Genomic DNA, 19482 nt, shown 5'->3' with positions numbered 1-19482 from the left:
CTGTACATAGGAGCAGTATAACTGTCTTTCTTGACCTTGTTACTTTAGTAATGTCTGAAGGGATCAGCACACACACACACACAGGTCACCAGTGTTGGTGTCAACTTAAAGTTTCGGTTTTCAGAGCGGTGGGGGGAGGCAACTCTAATGATCTGTGTTTGCTTGCAGCAATTTGAAAGTTCTCTTCCTTGGTATTTACATTCACGCTGATTTACGCTGTTGTGAGTGTGACTCATAGAGGCAGCGTCCCAACAGTCACGCTGTGCTCACACTTCAATAATGAAGGACGTGGAACAACGTGGAACCTAAATCTACTGTAGAAGACTGGGAATTAGAGCTACAGTCGTGCTTTACCGATATCTTCTGCGTGCATCTCTGTAGTTTCCCGCGCACATGTTATTTTTTATTTTACATGCTTGGAGAGATTCTACAGTATAGAAATAAAAGGGGCTCATTCTTTTAATTAATTTCATGAGAATCTGTCAGGGATTCTGCAGTCTCCTTGTACTCCCCCGGCTTCTTCCGCCCCACGTCTTCCAGCACAAATGCACCGTGGTCCATACAGATGCATGAGCAGCCATGCACACGTAGCCAACATCTTTCATAAACATCACAGTTATGACGGGAAGATAAGAGAGAGATAAGCTGAGAAGCAGTCAGAGGAGAAACATCTTTTCTGACAACTGGCAGAAGTGAAGTTGCTTAGCAACCTTTGGCCTTGATGACAGGAAGTGATGTCAGGTTTGCGAGAGCGGTGGAAAAAAAGAACAAACCAAAGAGACACACCAACACACAGGCTGATAACAGGTGCAAACAGTCCAATTTACACCTGAAACGTCTAGTAAACATACTGGGCATGTTAAGATTTCCTAACTGATCTTTAATACTAGGGTTAGCTTTGTTGTTACCCTCCTTGCTAACACTTCTTCGTTCTTTATTCTCATATGACATTGATTTAGTCACAGTCGAGTCATTTGTACATGTTTAACAGTGGAAGGGATGAGTTTTCAAAATGCATCAAGATACAATCACTTATATTTAAGATGAATGTGGCGAAACTGTACTTCAGTGGTCTCCCCGATGGCTCAGAAGGGCCCTCAGGCCTTGACACACATGCAGCCACACGTGTTTAGACACACACACATTCTTAGTGAACATTAGAGGAAGGAAGATGAAAGGAATAGCGAGCTATTCTGGTAATCTGGGCAGGGGCTAAAACAATATATTAATCTCGTGTGATGGTCTCACTGATCTGAGTCCATTAAGGATGACCTTAAATATGTATTATATATCACACACTGATGTACAATGCACGGGCTAAGCTGGGGTGCACTTTCAAATACAGCTGTTTGAGGGAAAATGCATCTGCCGCTCGCTGATCTCAGTGGTCCCTCACCCTGTCTGTGAACCCATCTACAGCCTCCTGCTTATGATCCACCAGTCATGCTTGTGTGTGTGTGCGTGTTGGGGGGGTTGTAGATATATCAACGAGTTTGTTGTGACAGCCTTTCACCCCACGTATATAAAGTGGCAGGGCTTTCAGCGCCACGCAGTGGTCACTGCGCATCACTGCAGCAACTCTTCCTGGCAAGTCCCGTTTCAATTATTCACGCTTGAAGAATAATTAATCAAAACGAGCCCAAACCTGACTACTCTTTCCAAGGATCTGTTTAAAAAATTATAATTCTTTTTTCCATCTAAGCTGCCTATTCCAGTCGTTACCCATCTTTTAGTTTCTATGAAATTTGTACTTTATGAGCAATTAATGATGGCAATGTAATTCCACACTGAATAAGTTGCCATCTTTTGTGTTTATGTATACAACAGCAAGGTGAAATACAACAAACACACACCTTTATTCTTTCAAGGACTTTTTAATAAAAAAATTAACAACTAATTAATAGGAACAAGTCCTCCAACCTGTACAACCCAACAGTTGCCGCTGCACATTCAGAACATCACACCGGCTGATCTGCCATTATTGACACATCCGTGATCAATACGATCCAGTGCAGTATAGAGGCACAAGCCTCCATCTTCAGATCACATTCTTGATTCAGCTTTGTTTTAGTACATTAATCAATTATAAATTCTACATAGTTTGCATTTGATTCAGGTTAAGAAAAGCAACTCGGAAAACAACTTTGCTGGCACAAAGTGAAATAAAGCAAAGGATCAATTTTTGATATTCATGTGCTAAAACAATACAAAACCTATGTAGAGACCTTCAAAGAGAGCTTACAACAGCTCGTAGCATATACATTTATTCAGAAACCATGTAATAAGAGAACACAGGGAATTAAACCAGGGAAGAAAATATTAGGTGGGACTATTCACAAGCATACACAAGCAGAGAAACAGCAATTTACCACTGTGATATCGATCAGTTCCCTGAGTACAGTTTATCATCTTTAATCGTTTCAGTGCCATCAGTTGTTGTGGCCCTGTGAGCTCAAGTTAGATCTACACACACATACCAGGTCTCCCAGTGAGGTTCTTATGCGACGCTGTTGAAAACGAGCAGTAGTTTTAATTCTGTGGCCCTTCGCTCAAAAGTACCATCTGCAACAGTGTTAATGTGAGAACACGGGCACGGACAGTCAAAAACACCTGTTTCATCCTGAATGGCACACACATCAACGCCACTGGCTTCTTGAAGTCGGCTTAAGACGGAGCCCCTTCCTGCGTCTTCTCTGCCTTCACCTCCTCTTCCTCCTCCTCTTTGTCTTTGTTCTTTTTGCGCTTCTTTTTCTTGTGTTTGCGCTTGTGTTCTCCCTTGTCCTGGCTTTTGTGCTTGTGTTCTCCTTTGTCCTGGCTGTTGTGCTTCTTCTTCTTCTTGTCCTTGTGTTTTTTCTGCTTCTTCTGTTTCTTTTTCTTCTTGTCCGTGGCTCCCGAGCCGCTGTGATTGCTCAGGGTTGGGCTTTGGGACTGCTGGCTCTGGGACGGGCTCAGGCTGGCGCTCCTTCCTCTCTCCGTGTCGGAGCCCTCTCCTTCACTGTAGTCCGGTACGAACGCCGCCTCGTCCGTCTCGCGACCCAAGTCAGAACACAGTCGTTGTCTGCGAGGCTCGGGGCCGCGGCTCTCGTCTCTTCCTCCGGAGCCTCTGTTTTCTGGCCTTCTCTCCTCTTTTCCCGTTCCCCGCCCCTCCTCTCTGACGGCATCTTTCCCTTCCTCTCTGTCCAGCTCCCTCGCGGTTTTTGTTTTTGATGTTTTATCGGAGGTCGTCTGGGCCGTCCTGACTGCTCTGCTTTCATCCCTCTGTGTTCTCCCTTTTTTATCCTCTCTTATTACTCCTCTCTTCGGCTCCTTACTTCCATCCCGGGAGTCATTTCTGGGAAGTTTAGGCGCTTCAGACTGCAGCTCTTTAACTCTTTGCTTCTGAAGCACTGGTGAGGGCACAGTGGGAGCACTAAGTTCATTTTCCAGGGCTTCTTCATCGTCCTCTCTCTCCCACTTGGAGCGAGGCGGTGGCTGAATGAGCGGCTCCTCTCTGACCGGGCTCGGCGCCGGACTCACAGTCGGTGTACGTTTAGAGCAGGCGGTGGGACTCGTCGAAGGCGGCGCCGTGCGCTTGGAGGATGGAGGATTCCTGTCTTTCTCTGCATCCTGCTTTACCTCTTGGGTTGATCTAATATTAAGAAAAACAGTTGTTTAGATGAGACGATAGTCATGGGTGTATCGCCCGTCTTCTGTACTACACCCAGTAGAGCGTATCCAGTTTTTTTTTTTTTTTAAATCAGCATGTTAAACGTCACCTGAGACTAGGCAAATGAGACCCAACAGCATTTTACTGATCAAGATTTAGCATATGGGTTTGAGAGATATTTCTGCTACAATACGCACATGGAGGAGCTCCCAGAGTGGCCTGACAGGGCCTTGCGGCTGATACGGGGCTTATTTCTGACGGCAGAATCCTCGCCATCTTTCGGTGCTAGAACAGGAGGGACAGACAGGAAATGTTCTCAGGGAGGTGACAAGAGACAATAGTCAGAACCGTCACTGCTTTGCAGACAGACTTAAATTACCTTCTTTGTGAAGTGCAGGTGGTTTTTCTCCAGAGGGAGGGCCTCTCTCTGCTCTGTCCCTGGATACACTCCTGGGAAAAGAGCAGAATATAATTACATGTCCATGACAACAAGTAATTAACTAAAGACTCTGAAAAGGTTACGATAATAGCACAGCCATTAATTCAAATCTTGTCAAATTAATCAAATCTGTCACTTTTGCCAGATGTTCAGAGACTTCTCCTACTATTTCCTTTAAATATTATACTGTATGCTGCATTTTCAATGATGAATATGTATGAGAATGTTGACAGACCTGTTAGGTTTGGTAGTTCTGCTCGAGCCTTCCCCTCTGTCCTGAGAGGACTCTTTCGACTTTGGCTGGTTGTCAACATTTCTCCTGGTGGTGTCCGACTTCTCTCTGATGGTCACTTTGTCTAGAGAAACAGATCTCCCTCCCGTCCCGCCACTACCAGAGTTCTTTCGTTCTCTCCTAACAGACCTCTCTCCCTCAGAGTCTCTCTCCAGTGATGTGGATGCCTTCTGGTGGCTTGACCCAGAAACTCGTTCTCTGTCCCGCTCGGACGCCGTCCCTCTGTCCCGCTCGGACGCAGCGCCTCTGTCCCGCTCGGACGCAGCGCCTCTGTCTCGCTCGGACGCCGCCCCTCTGTCCCGCTCGGACGCAGCCCCTCTGTCCCGCTCGGACGCAGCCCCTCTGTCCCGCTCGGACGCCGCCCCTCTGTCCCGCTCGGACGCAGCCCCTCTGTCCCGCTCGGACGCAGCCCCTCTGTCCCGCTCGGACGCAGCCCCTCTGTCCCGCTCGGACGCCGTCCCTCTGTCCCGCTCGGACGCAGCCCCTCTGTCCCGCTCGGACGCAGCCCCTCTGTCCCGCTCGGACGCAGCCCCTCTGTCCCGCTCGGAAGCCGTCCCTCTGTCCCGCTCGGAAGCCGTCCCTCTGTCCCGTTCGGACGCCGTCCCTCTGTCCCGTTCGGACGCAGCCCCTCTGTCCCGTTCGGACGCCGTCCCTCTGTCCCGCTCGGACGCCGTCCCTCTGTCCCGCTCGGATGCAGCCCCTCTGTCCCGCTCAGACACCGTCCCTCTGTCTCGGTCAGACGCAGGGATCCTCTCTCGGTCAGACACTGATGTTCTGTCTCTCTCTCTGTTCATTCCTAAACTTCTTTGTTCTCTGTCCAGGTCCTGCTGTCTCTCTCCAGCACTCCCTGGTCTTTCTTTGGAGACTCCCCTGTCAGCAGAAGCTGGACGCTCTTTTCTACCTGAGCATTCGATACTACTGCTGCTGGGTCGATCACCATCAGATGTGTGAGCAGATGCCGACTGGTCTGAGGTGGATGCTGTTTTCTCAGGACCTGGAGGTGCTCTGTCCAAGGCTGTCGTCTCGGTGCTGTATTTTCTCCCCAGATCTCTGTTTAACTTGATCCTCCTCTGCACCAAAGGCTTTAAACAAGGGGAAAATGTGATTACAAAAGCTGCAGCTGATCAGAGGCAGGACTAATGTGAAACCACTGTATTATTAGATCATTATTACACATTTAAGCAAGGGCTTGAGCAAGAAAAGCCAGTAAAGAAACAAATGGTTAACCTACCTGCAGGTCTATTAGTGGTCTGATGGGTCCTCGATCTACATCTCCACGCCCCATCTCACGACTGCCTGGTAAGGGAAGAAGACCAGGCCTTTCAAAGTGTGGGAGTCTGTTGAGGAGGGGCTGGTGAGACATGTGTGGGTGGGACATAAGATCACCCCCCAGATTGTCTGTTCGCCTTAGTTTTCCAGGAGGAGAACCGAGTAATGACCGACTGTCCTCTCCCATTCTGCGCCGACTGTCCAATGGGGGGGCGAGTTCATGTCCGTGTTGATTGGGGAGAGGAAGGAGACCGCCGGCTTGTGGAAGGTCTCTTCTCCCTCGGATGTCGTGACTGGGTTGAAGGCCATCGTGCACTGAAGGATGATGGAGTGGTGGGTTCTGAGAAGACAGCGGGGGGGTTTTAAGCAGGCCAGGCCTCGCCGTAGAGCTTTTGCTCTTTTCCTTTTTGGGATTAGTCGATTTGGTGGCATCTTCTTGTTTTACTTTGAGTGTTTTCAGTGGTTTAGAGGCAGTAGATGATAATGAATCCTTTTTGTTCGTCACTCCATCACCATTCTTCTTCTTTATCTTGTCACTCTTGGATTTAACACTTTCAGTCTTGACTTTGGCTTTCACCTTTTGATTTTTCTCTTTCCTGTTTTTATCAGATTGGGGTTTGGATGCAGACTTGGCTGAGGGTTTGGTTGATGCACTGCTTTTAGAGGCTGGAGATTTTGTTGCGTCACCTGCTTGAGGCCTTGAGGACACTGGGGGTGTTTTAACTGGAGATGGAACTTCATCCATGGGTTCATCCCGGACAGGTGTCGCATCACCCCTGTCAATGGACTGCTGGGATGACTCTTGTTCATCCCCAGGTTTCTTCTTTTTCACTTTCTTGGTTTTGATGACTTTATTGCTGGATTTTGTCCCGGATGATGAGGAAGATGGAGGATGATGAGCTGGGGCACCTCTATCGTCTCTTCTTCCTCTCCCCTCAGGGGGATAATTTCGAGATAAGGGTGATGCTCTTTCCCTTTCTCGATCCCTGTCCCGACTGCCACGTCCTCTCTGATACAGTGATGGATGCTGGTTTTCAAAATCTTTATAGTATTTGTTGTACCAGTCAGCATACTCCTTCTCCCATTGTCTATACCTCTCTCGTTCCCAGCGATCCTGACTACCAGGACTGAGACCCTTCAGTTCATATGGAGCTAGCTCACGTGGGGGCGGTTTTCGTCCATCTGGGGTGCGGCTCCTGTAGCCTCCGGGCGAGCGAGATCGTGACCTTGACCTGTAAGGTCCTGCTCCTTCACCTCCCTCCCAACCACCTCCCCGGTAGGCGAGAGGAGACCGTGGAGAAGCAGAGCGTCTGTATCCATATGACCTTGAACGGGATCGGGTCCTGGACCGAGAGCGGCCGTAACTACGCCCATTGCGTCTAGAATACGGCGAGCGTGGATAAGATCGATCATAGGAGCGAGAACGAGAGCGGGATCGGCTTGGAGAATACGAGTAGGACCTTGATCTGGACCGTGATCTTGAGCGACTATAAGAGCGGCTCAAAGGAGAGCGACTATATGACCTTGACCTAGAGGAGGGAAAAGTTTAGAAAGAAAAACATGGGTGACTATGAGTAAATTAATTTAATAAATAATAATTTTATTCATTATACACATATATTTACATAGGAACTAAAACAGAGTTTGGTTTAAAGCACATTAATAAAGCTACCTGGAGTAAGAACGTCGCTGTCTCTTTGGCGCACTTCTGTACCTCATAAGAAAGTCTTTAGTAAATTCATCAAGTTTGGACTGAACTCTGCAAACAAAGACAAAACAGCAGAAACCTTAAATGAAATTCTTATTCAACCTTAATAGACAATCACGACCTCTGATAAAACCTTCAGTAAGAGTCCACACTAACTCACACTTTTTTCTGACAAATTTAAACAACTCACTTGTCCTGTCGGTGGTGTCGCTGTCTGTAGAAATCATCCTTAGAAAGGGGAGGCTGAGAGAGGGGGCCTGGAAGAGACACAAGAGGGGGCTGGGTGCCTGGTGCAACCCATGGAGGGTTGAGTACTCCCGGTCCAGGAGCATAAACAGCTTGAGGCTGATAATTAACAGGGGGAGGAGGGATTAGACCGGGACCAGAACTGTAAGGTGGGGGGTAGGCTTGTAGTGGGGGTGGGTACATGGACTGAGCTGGAAAGGCCGGAGTTATGGGTGCTGGAGGTGGAACGGTCTGAATGTGAGGGGAGGGATGGTCTCTTCCTCTGAAAGACCTGGTCAAAGAATGCAAACTGTTAAAACTCATCTTACGCCACAGTCAATTTATAGATCACTGGTAGACTGGCCTCACCTCTCCCAGTGACGACCTCCACCCCTGTAAGTGTGATGGTGCCGTGACTGGTGGCCTGTGGGAGATGCAGCTTGTCACTGGATGTATTTAGTTTTAAAACCACACCTATATTATCATAATTATCTTTTCTCTTAAACAAAACAGATTACTGTTACGTTGCCATTTGATTCCAAATTAATGTAGGATAGATCAGACGCTAGATATTAAAGTACTATGCAACATATATCTTCCAGGAAATAACCTAAAATAAATCGCTTACCCGAGGACTGAGTTGGCCTCGCTGGTGGTGGATGGCCCATATTACTTAAATTATAGTTCTGTCAACCAAAAAGAAAAAGTAGAATGAGATCCAAAATTGATGTTTCTCACATGTAGTCTAGTCATGGATGCCGTCATACCTGAGAACCACTTTCTGCTTTTGATGAGCTTGTTGTCAAACTTGGTCCAGGGTCAGTTTCACTACAATGTGGACACATTTTGACCAATTAGGGTGGTTATTTTTAATCCTGGTGTTTAAATCGTCATAGCCTTAACTCACCCTGGTGGAGGAGGTTCACCGTGGTTGATCGTCTTTGGTGGAGAATGGTGGTCAGCAGCTGGTGGAGTACATGAAGCAACTTGCCCTTCAGTGGCAGAGACATGAGGAGGGGTGGGGGGTGACGGTTCAGGGGCAGGTGCTGGAGTTGGAGTTGGGGCTTGTACTTGAGTGGTGGTAGAGGGTGCACTTGTAGAAGCATTGGCGACCAAAGGGTCCTGCTGTCTTGAATGCCTGAGCAACTGAAGACGTGGTGGCGGTGGAGCCGAGTTTTGAACCAGCTTTCGTGCATGTTTGGTGTATCCAGTCTCATTTTTAAAGTTGTTTACAGCCTGCATGAAGCATTACATTTAAAAAAAAAAATCACAATAAGATGAATGCAATAACTCAGCATACTGAAACGCAGATGTGTGTTGGGTTACCTGACGAAGAAACTTGTTGGCTATAAGATTATCAGGTGAAACATCTGACTGCTTGCATGTATAACAGACATGTTCCTCTGATTCCAGCAGGGCAGTTCTGATGCCTGGAATAAAAAGTCTCTCTTTAGACAGTTAAAAGGGAGGAGAGTGATTTTGTACAGATGACACATTTCCCTGCCGTAAAATACTAGTACCTGTAGTTTAGTAAGCTGTTGGATCTACCAACTCAAAGTTAAGCATTTAACAATCACATAAATGAGCTTCTAACACTACCCATGCTGGCTTTGATATTTTTATTAATTTCATTTTGTTGCATTATTTCGCAAATTCCTTTGCAAGTGTACAATTGTATAAAAAAGGACCATTTTTTAGCCCCTTGGCCCAAGTAGCACAAAGCCCAGCAAAGACCCATCAACTGATTTTGGGCCTTTTACATACTTGTTATTTGAAGGAAACCCTCCTTGACATTCAGCACAGATCAACTAGACAAAACAGCCATCTTACATTGTTAAGCTTTCAAATAGTCGTCTCATTTTTCTCTTACCACAAAAAAACTGATTTTGCCATCCCTTGTGTCTTTTACACCTATATTTATCTCTGGGTTGTTTGTGTTGAAATTTGACTGATCCCAATAACTATCCTTTGTAACTCCCAAAATATTAATAAATGCATTTAAACCTGGAAACAGTTTGTCTTGAGTTGTTATTAAGCCAAAGAACTCACAATCATCACAGTAGCTATTCCCACAGCAGGGTATAACTACAGCGTCGACCATCAAGTCATTGCAGATCGGACATAACAGCTCATCTGGAATTGGATCTGCATCATCTTCAGATGAAGGTTGGTCTTGTGGAACAAATGGTGGGCGCTCTTTCTTTCCTTGTGCATAGGCCTCCCTGCATCAATATAGACTTTTAATTTTAAGGTCACGTCACCAAAAAAAACCACAGCAGATGTTGAGTTGGGCCGAGAGAAACATACGCATCTATCGCAGGTATTGCGTATTCGCCAGTGCTCGTCAGCATGGCTCCTTTGGTGCCAGGCTCTGCTTTGACCATGAAGCTTTGAGGAATACCCTTGCTAATCCTGACTGGTTTGGGAGCCTCCTCACTTTTATCCTGGATCTAAAAATTAAAATAAATCATGTCAACAAAGACACGTCCCAACAATTAGGAAATTTAGTTCTAAATTGAAAGTCTAAATGCAACAAAAACATAATTACCATCAGCATGGGGCACTGACGGATGTAGTGGCCAGCCTTTCCACACCGATAGCAGGTATAGTGAGCAGGGGGAGGTCCAACACCCCTCTTTGAATAGCTATTGAGAAAAGCCAATTAATCTTCTAAAACAAATTCCAAGTAGTAAATTGTTCAGTTAATAACGACTTCAGAGGCCTATGATAAAAAGATGGGTGTATACTAACTGTATCGGGTCATAATCATGAATGGATTGAGAGATCATGGCTTTAATCTTGTCCTCCTCGGAAGCATTTGCGTCGACCAGGTTAGGAGTCTGATGGACATGATCAAGAGGGGGGGAGAAAATAATGTCAACTCTACATTAAAAGGGGGCATGTTATGTACTTAAATCCTCTTTTGGAATGATAGCCAGTATTTAGCGATACTACCTTGGCGAGTTGGGCAAGTGACATTGAAGGAGAAGAATCGGTCTGCAGGAAAATCAGAGTACAGATATTAAAAGGCATTAACATTGAACGTATAGCTATACAGCTATACATCTGCATCCAGTCCCTTCAATTTAACATTCAAGTCAATTAAACAAATGAATACCCCTGAGAAGTACCAATAATTCCATGTCTAATCACGGGGGTCATTAAATTTGTCAGTGAAAATAACCTAATCCAGAGACACTCGTGCTTGATAAAAAAAAAAAAAAAGTAAAACTTGCCACCTGGGGGGGAAAAAGACTTTAAAAGTTAGCCCACATGCAATACATATAATGACTTATACTATAAACAGAAAATAAATGAAATCTAAGACCTTTGCAGTGTAAAAATACTGCTGTCTAATGTAAGCTGCATTCAATTTAGCAATGTGAATTCTGACAAAGAGCTCTGGATTCTTAAATCCAAGATTTCCATTGCCACTTATCCTTCATTATTGCAGTCCAACCCTACACTCCTTAAAATAATTCTCCAGTGATTGAGAAATATTTCTGCTGTAGGAAGACCAGGGTGGTTCTCAAAGGAATACATCACATTGAATATCGACTTCCAATTTCTGTTAACTGGGTCACCAGTGATGTTTCAGCACCTGCTCTCCTAAACTAAATATAACAGAGTTGTAAAATTCTAAAGCTGCAGGGTAAACCCCATTTACTAACATTATGTACAAGCATGGCACCATGCCCATTGCTTTAACATAAAAGTAACAAAAAACTGAGATGGTTCCTTGAAAAAAACGACGAGGGGACATTTTGTGTCACTGGTTAAAAGGCTTCAACATTAATGGTAAAGGATATATCAGGTTACTCATTGAACTGTGGGAATTCTAGTACAGAAAATAAATTAGGTCATTAAAAAGAGGGAAAAGCTGTGCAGCGTCTTCTGCAGGACCTGGAGGGAACAGTGCACATTGCAGAAGGCTATAGAGGGAACACACAGGGAAGTGATACAAGTGGCTCTGGCACTGACCCACGGAACAACTTTATTGAAAGGTTCTGCAGCTTACAGCTTACAGGACACACTACACCACAACACTTCTCACTGCAGCAACCATGGAATGCCTCAGTTATCAGGATATTTGGTTGACTGAAAATGTGTCAGAGCACTTTGCCATCGTGTTACAACGTGTGTCAGGGGCACAGCAGCAAACGTAGCAAGGCTAGCTCCACATTAACCCCACAAACCACAGTTTTAACGATACACTTGGAGGTTGTCACTTGAGAAGCTGAATTCGATCAAAGCATTTAACCCATTAGAAGAAAGCCTGTGAGCCTTAAATGTTTGTCTTATGAGAAGTCCATACTCAGAGCAAAAATTTGCATCTTCTGAATAACTTTAAACATGACAAAACGAGCAACATAGGTAAATGTTACGGAAAAACAGATCAGTCAAGAAATTAAGTTTTAGCACTTTTAGATGTTTAAAACATAAAGCAATGGCCCTCTTCCAGACATATTTTAGCTGTATTGTCGAACTGGAGTTAAGTACAAAAATCCCAGCCACAAGTTGCTTCATTGAGGCTGTTAAACAGATTTTTTTTTACAAAAAATAAAATGACAGGAAAACATAATACCATTTCTCCCATTACAAACCCCTGTTAAAACATTTGCCTGACCTAAAGCAGGCTACAAGAAAATCATTTCAATATGAAACACAGTCATTAACAATTTAAATAGTACCTTAATTGTATATCAACAATTAAACAATTTATTAGTTTGGAACATTTAAAAAAAATTAGTCTACTGTTTCCCATCTTAAAGTCATCTCTCTAAGCCATAATTTCCAACTTTAATTGACTAAACCCAAAAACATTAAACTATCTAAATGTAGGTAATTCAAGGAATGTCCAGAGAGACGTTAAGTAACATGGAGAGGTTGAAATCTGAGCACAAATGTAGCTGACACACAGTGAAAAGAAGGTACACACAACTTACATTATTAACACAATGTTCTCAAGAAAGGTGACTAAAGCCAGAAATAGAGGGAGAGTGAGAGAGGTGAGAGGAGGAGGAGGAGGAGGAGTGTGTGTTGATTTTGGGTTTGTGTTACATACGGGTCTGGATGATCCTACTACAGCTGAGTCAGAACGATCTCTGCAGAAACAAGAACAAGGAAGAACGGAACATCAGAATTTGGCATAAACAGACAGCTGGAGACCTATAAATGCTTATTTGAACACACTGAATATATAAAATGGGATAATCAACTGCAAATGATTGTGGTCACAACTCTAGAGTACAAAACCGCTGATGCCGAATGACATTTATTAGACATTGCATAGCAAAGTTAGACAGGAGGCCAATCACTCTGGAGGTGTCACCTCTGCACATTGCTGTCATTTTATTAAACAAAATTGTATTTGGGATCTCAAATTGCAACGGAACATGGAATGACACAAATTAAATGACTAGAATGCAAATGATACATAACATTGTCCCGTGCATTTACTGAATGGGGAGTGAGCCTTATTTATCCAACACAACCTTTAAAACGATAGCAAATAATTTCATTACCAACTAAAACATGTCTTACAGTAATCCAAATGATGATGTTGCTATATACACAAGCATACATACACAATGAACGTCCTGCCAGCAGGCTTTACTCCACCAATTGGAATGCGTCGGACAATCACTGATGAGTGTTTAGGTATGTGGGCTTTTTCATCTGTGTATTCTGCAAAACATGACAATTAACATGAAAGTGCAGGCTGACGCCACATCTTACTGAAAGCTATCCCCTTGAAAATCCAAATAATGAAACACAATTATAGATCCACTAGCCTTAAGTATATCTTAGCTATTCATTTTTCTGGCACTTGAAAGTGTCTTTATCCCATCTGATTAGGCTCAATTGTTCAACCTCAACAACACATTTAACACACATAGGGATTCAAAATGCTTGATAAAAAACAGTATAGCATCTTAGAGCAAAGTGCACTATAAACTTAAAAACACAACAGTAGGTTCAGGGTGTCCAGTAGTTAAAACTGACCTTTGACACTGTATTTATTCCTATTTTACATGCCCCACAGACAAGAAGGTTGATATTTCGATACATCATGTCGACTTACCCAAAATAACATGAAAGAAGCTGGTTAAATGTTTAAGAATTTGCCGGGAGACAATTTACCTTCTCGCGTCTGCGCATTGGTGATCTGCAGGTCGCAGTCTGTGGCCTTGAGGCGCTCCCTGGTCATAATCTGCTTTTTAAGCTCACTGAGGGTAATATGCAGCCCATCGAAAGTGACTGTATTGTAGTCCAGTTTGGAATAAAATTTATAATGAACACATGACATTTTTACCACTTCCGTCACTTAAGCACAAGGAGAAAAAAAAACCAAAAACACAGGCCTGTTAACAAAACAGCGTCAACACGGAACACAGAGAGCTAGTGTAAATCTTAATTTTATTTTCTATAACGCTGGAGAAAAAAAAAACTAAATTGCGTTTGAGCTCGCCTTCGACGAAGAGTCCTTGTAACAGCAAAATAATCGATGTTTAAGGCCAAAGCGCCGCAGAACGGCGTCGTGGCTTAACAGTTCACTTTAGTCCGGTAAAATGTAACGGCATCCCACAAAATCCATGAGTCCAAACGTTAGTGCAATCTACAGCACCGGTGTAAATGAGGCCAAGTCCGTGGTGAATGGTCCGTGTGGAGGGCTGCCAGAATAGCTACCCAACAGCCTGAATTTCCTGATCAATCGTCCTTAAGGGTTGTCGTTTTTCCTTCAAGAGGTAGTTGCTAGTGCTTCGTGCTCAAACAACCACAACTCATTTAAGCTGGTACACAGAACGGGTGGGTGAACGCGTGTATTTAAACGTAAAATGTGTTTTGAAGAAGGGTTGAAACAAGGAAGTAAGCTTGGGTTAGCAAGCTACGCCTCGAGTTTAGCTTAGTCCGTCACAGTACATAATACACTTGCCAAACAAAAGCTAACGCTAACTGTTTCAAGGAGCCATGCTAGCAGTACAATTCAAATGTAGACGTCGAGCAGAAGTACAAAATCCACCAATTTCACATTCGGGGCGACATATCCTGTCGAGTGAGCGTCCACATCTCAAAAGAAGTACTTGATTGTTGTGTATTGAAAGTAATCCGAAAATTAAATCCGTAAAATCCACTTCGTGTCCCGACCGCCTTTCTCCTCGCAGTTTCATCAAAATGGCGGCGCATTAAACCGGATATGACGTCTTCATCGTTACATAAATAACCGTGCCACTATAAAATATACATATAATACTACACGTCATTATATATTTATTCAAACTTCTCGAAAGCCTTTAACCGAGTTAATTTTTTCATTTTTATTTTAATTTGGTTGGCCTAACAGGTATACAGAGTTTATTGTATCAAAATAACTTAAAATCAACATAAAATGGAGCTTTGATAGATCTAACCTTGGTTTTGTTAAAACAAAAATTTACTTCCAAGCTTCTTTTCCTTATACTTTCTATTTGGTCAACTTTTTTTCAACCTATTTCTAACACATAAAGTTAGCAGAACATCAGTGGATAGATAATGAGGTGTGTTTATTACATCATATCTCGTGTAAAATTAAACTTCCTAATGTTATTGTGTGCAGAGCTCAGAATGCCAATCATATTTAACAGCTTGTGTCCTTGTTTTGAGGGATCTACAACAATATTGCTCCTACTGCTGTAGCGGGGTTGTAGCTGTTTGTTGGAGCATGTGTTTGTCGTGTGTGGCTGCAGAGAGGAAAAAAACATCAGTGTGAACAAGCTTTATTCATTGTAAACACAGACTCACAGGGCAGAACATCAGATTTTTCACAAATGCTTAGATCTTTATGTGCAAAACATAGTCAGACTCAGAGAGACAACAAGCATTTAATGGGGTTCCAGTTTTAAGCGTAAAGTCCACAAGGGCAGTATAGGTACAGGCTATATATTTGGCTGGGATGTCTTTGGATGTGTCGATAGTGTTTTTCACAGACTTTTCTGTCTGTTTCTGCACCCTAATGTTATATACACACACACTCACATACTCTAGTGATATATCACAGAATGACCTACAAGTTTGTGGTGTTCGGACGTCATACTTTTTTCTTTACATTTGATTTTCTGTCAGTCTAGTCGTCTTTGTTGTCCTTTCCTTAGCTTGAGTATCTAGTTCTTTTAAATTAGGATACAGAATTTGTGAGAGTTTTGTTCCCATTTCACTTTTTGTGTCTGTTTTCAGACAGGGGTTGTCCTTCTATTGGCAGCACAGTTTCCAGGGAGAGTCTCTGTGTGGTTGTGGGTGTTTGCTGTGGTTAAATCCTCCACAGCCATCTCAATCTTACTGTCTTTAAGAGGCGAGGCAGCCAAAGTGTAAAGCATAAACTCAGACCCCACTGTCCCTGATGCTGGTAAACCTGCCAGGACCTTTGAGTCAGCAGAGATCAACTGGTCTCTGTCTCGCACCAAGGATGCCCGGAAGGACTGCGAGGCCGATTCCACTGCGTTGTGGTTGCTCCTGTAGCTGTAACGCCGCGCCCGGTTCTGGTAGTAATGGTTGCGGTAGATGGACGAGCTGCGAGAGACCGGCTTCATGAGGGAGGCCTGGCCTTTGGTGCGCAGCTGTCTGTGTTTTTCTATGAAAACGTGCACGGCCAGGACACCCACCATCTCGGCCAGCACGAAGGACAGCGCTCCAAAATAAAAAGACCAACCGTAGGAGTAGCTCTTCTTGTTGTCACTCTGACTCGGGTCATCTGAGTTGGCTGATATGTACACAATGATGCCAATAATGTTACTGAGACCTGCGGGAGTTTGGAAATTTTGGGAGATTCAGATGCAAGATAATCTCATTGTCTTTAGGGTGTGTGCAGCTGATTCCTGAATAATTCTCACCTGCAGAGACGAAGAGGATGCCAGCACTGAGGATCACATTGTAGCGTGATTTGTAAAACTCACTGGCAGCAACACACAAACCTCCAAGGAACAACAATCCCACACTGAGGATGGGGAAGAGGCTGGAAGCTCGTACTGCTCCTGATCAGATGAAAGATGATGAAAATGCAAAGTCTCCTATCATGCACTAAAAACACTTACAGATGGTTATTACATACGTAATAAGTATTCTGCAGCATCCTGCTCATAATCTGCATCTTCTGCAAAATGATCAATGTCTTTGCAAACTCCTTGAAATGTCCCTGGAGAAAAACAGAGAAATATTATGACTACAGTAGCAGTGCCCAACTACAACTGGTATATTCTGTAACACCAAAAGCATGCTGTGTAAGTTAGAGAGCACAATCATTGTGAAAGTAATTAGATGACATTAAATGTGATGGTTAGTGTCTAATGGACTGTGTGTTATTGATTCTGATGCACGTTGGTATCCAAATCCAAATATTGAACGCAAAATGACATGGCACAAAAAGAAGACATTTTGGTAAATCTTGCGCTTGCTATTATTTGAGAGATAGATGTCACAAATTTTATTTAACTCTTTCAATGCAGGAAAATTAGCTTCCAGATTTGATTTCAATTGCAAATGTGAGTAAAGGTTTTGTAAGAGGAGTATTTTTGGCCACGTAAAAGCTAAACAGAATGATGAGTTCAAATATTTAGCCAGTGAATTCCTTTTTGTTGCTGTGAAATTAAAGAACCTGGTGCCAGTTTGTACAAGTTACTGAGAGATAACATTAACCACTGCAGGCTACAGATCGGTCAGGATTTGCTTTATTTTATTGACACAGTCTCTCATCTGCACTGAAATAGACATCCAGCAAAGAACATTTGTGTTATCTTGAATATACACAATATTCAAGACAAATATTGAAATGTGGCAAACAACAGATTTGTTCAAAAACCATTCCGGCAAGTTTTCAGCACTCACCAACATTTGACCCAGCAGTTTCTGTCCACACATGGACATATATTGATACGTGCCCCTGTGTGATGCATTGATTGAAAAATATTGACAGTGAGACTCTGGTTGCCATGGTTACCAACCTAAACTCAGCACAGGACAATTTGAACACAGTTGAGGGTTCAGAGAGTACAGAAAATAAGCTAAAAAACATTATTTAACCATTGTTGCGATTCAGAAAGAAAGAGGATTGAAACCATATCTGTTTGGTTCCTCTCTTAAAAAATAAATGTTTTCAGAAAGTTTTGATTTCCACTTGTAAATAAACCAATTTTATGCTGCATTCAGCCTTTGACTTCCCTTCTGTTTATCTGCAGATTAATTATTGCTGAAATCTGCTTTTTCTTCCTCCATTTAGATTTTTTAATGTTCAGGAAAGAGGGAATGACTGAAGAAATAAAGGCTAAGAGGCTTGATCGCAAAATAAGAGAGCTGAATATTTTAATTCCTCTCAGAAAAGCTGAATATTGAGAAGATAGAAATGATGGTCTGCAAAAAAGCATTGAATAATTTAAGATACCACTTCAACTTCTCTGCATCTTCAATCTCTTAATTTCGCCATCAATCTAAATCGAATCAAGAATTCATGATTATTTTACGAAACCTTCTTTTTGGTCAGAGGTCTGCAGAATAAATCACTGTTCATTACCAGTCCAGATGCATTTATGTTGATTGAACTTTTTGGAATTGTATCCTTGTAGACTATTTTTGTGTAAGTGATGGATGACTCTTTCTTATTCAAAGCATATTTAATTGGATCTTCATACAACAGTACACAGTAGTGCAGTTGTACTTCACCTAGGCTCGACAACAATATATTGTTTCTTTAACTTTAGCACAATTGACAGTTACGTAAAAATCACACTAAAAAATATAGTGGAGTTATATAAGAAGTTTAATATGATGAGATTAATGAATGTAATGACTCTATATCCCATCTTTTTACTATAATACTCTGTTTAACAGATCATTTAGGATATACCATTTATTGTATTTGGAGTGTTTTTGTTTGTTTGTTTTTTTTACAATGTAACATTGGTAGTTTAAGCTGCTTTTAAGTAAAATATAAGAATTTTTCATCTACCTAATGTATCACTTACAATATATTTTAGACTAGATTATTTTACTACAAAACCATTTAGAATGAATAAATCTCAATAATTATTCTGTTATCTGTGATGACAATGAATTGTGTTATTGTGACTTGTAGCTAATAAAGTTTTTTTATTGTAATTATTTCATCTAGGAAAGCCGCGAATGTGCCAGAGTCCAAGTGTGGGGCCCCTAAACATCTGGAGTTGTCTTTTCCTACCCTCGGTGCAGCAGGTCCTCCATAGACCCGAGTGGGTCAGGACTTCCTCGTTCTTACGGACAGTCTCATTGTCATTCTGGCTCTTGGAGCGACACATCCCGCGGGAGTAGAGCCAGTAGTCGGTGCCCACGGCGATGGTCATGAGGCTGAAGGCGCAGAAAGCCCCCGCCGTGGTCAGCAACATCATCACGCCCCGGTTGCACAGCCTCATGTCGGGTCAGTGGCTTTCGCGATGCTCTTTTTAAAACTCTTCCTGGAGTTTAATCTTTGAGTTGGTCCGGTCATCGGAGGACAGCTCAGCAGACATTTTCCTCAATTCGCTTGATTTAATTGGTGCAGTTGAAAAAGTTCGACTTCTTTTGTCCAACAATGAGACTCCGGCTGTTTCTCGGTCAGCGGTTGAGAAAATCAGAGGAAATCATAGATGACTCTGCCTGTCAGAAGAAATCCAGGAGGAAAATCAAACTTCCAAATCCTCAAACAAAGAAAGGTGGGGATGAAAAAGGCGTCAGCATCATCTGGATACTTTGGACTTCTGACGCGCGGCTGTAGGACGGGGCAAACCCCGCCCCCAACGCGCGTGCCTGTTCAGCACCCCGGACAGAGACTGGCCCGCCATTTTTGTTGTTGTTTTTAAATGCATTTAATATCAAGAATGTAAAAGACTCAGGTGAAGTGTCAGCAGTTGTACCATCACCTC

At 43.1% G+C, this 19482-nt stretch overlaps 2 protein-coding genes across 3 annotated transcripts; both read right to left on the bottom strand.

Annotated features, from left to right (window-relative positions):
• Positions 1-1854: 1854 nt before the first annotated feature.
• LOC101064791 (E3 ubiquitin-protein ligase RBBP6-like) lies at positions 1855-14769 on the bottom strand. Of its 2 annotated transcripts, XM_029850465.1 has the most exons (21): positions 13724-14769; positions 13168-13267; positions 12645-12684; positions 10535-10576; positions 10331-10419; positions 10128-10224; positions 9887-10029; positions 9629-9801; positions 8906-9009; positions 8487-8815; positions 8347-8407; positions 8208-8265; positions 7949-8003; positions 7545-7871; positions 7319-7405; positions 5609-7175; positions 4694-5459; positions 4321-4573; positions 4026-4096; positions 3844-3931; positions 1855-3628 (listed from the first exon to the last, which is right to left on the bottom strand). In XM_029850465.1, the coding sequence occupies exons 1-21, from the start codon at positions 13887-13889 to the stop codon at positions 2665-2667; spliced, it is 5580 nt and encodes a 1859-aa protein (XP_029706325.1). In that variant the 5' UTR covers positions 13890-14769; the 3' UTR covers positions 1855-2664. The 2 variants fall into 2 exon arrangements, with proteins under 2 accessions (XP_029706325.1, XP_011611083.2); XM_011612781.2 differs by having other exon boundaries at positions 4321-5459.
• Positions 14770-15333: 564 nt separating this feature from the next.
• On the bottom strand, positions 15334-19320 carry cacng3a (calcium channel, voltage-dependent, gamma subunit 3a). The gene is made up of 4 exons (XM_003972323.2): positions 18783-19320; positions 16665-16748; positions 16447-16587; positions 15334-16355 (listed from the first exon to the last, which is right to left on the bottom strand). The coding sequence occupies exons 1-4, from the start codon at positions 18991-18993 to the stop codon at positions 15790-15792; spliced, it is 1002 nt and encodes a 333-aa protein (XP_003972372.1). The 5' UTR covers positions 18994-19320; the 3' UTR covers positions 15334-15789.
• Positions 19321-19482: the final 162 nt, after the last annotated feature.

The sequence above is a fragment of the Takifugu rubripes genome, chromosome 17, assembly GCF_901000725.2.
Source record: "Takifugu rubripes chromosome 17, fTakRub1.2, whole genome shotgun sequence".
Taxonomy (NCBI): domain Eukaryota; kingdom Metazoa; phylum Chordata; class Actinopteri; order Tetraodontiformes; family Tetraodontidae; genus Takifugu; species Takifugu rubripes.
This window is presented reverse-complemented; position numbering and strand designations above follow the sequence as displayed.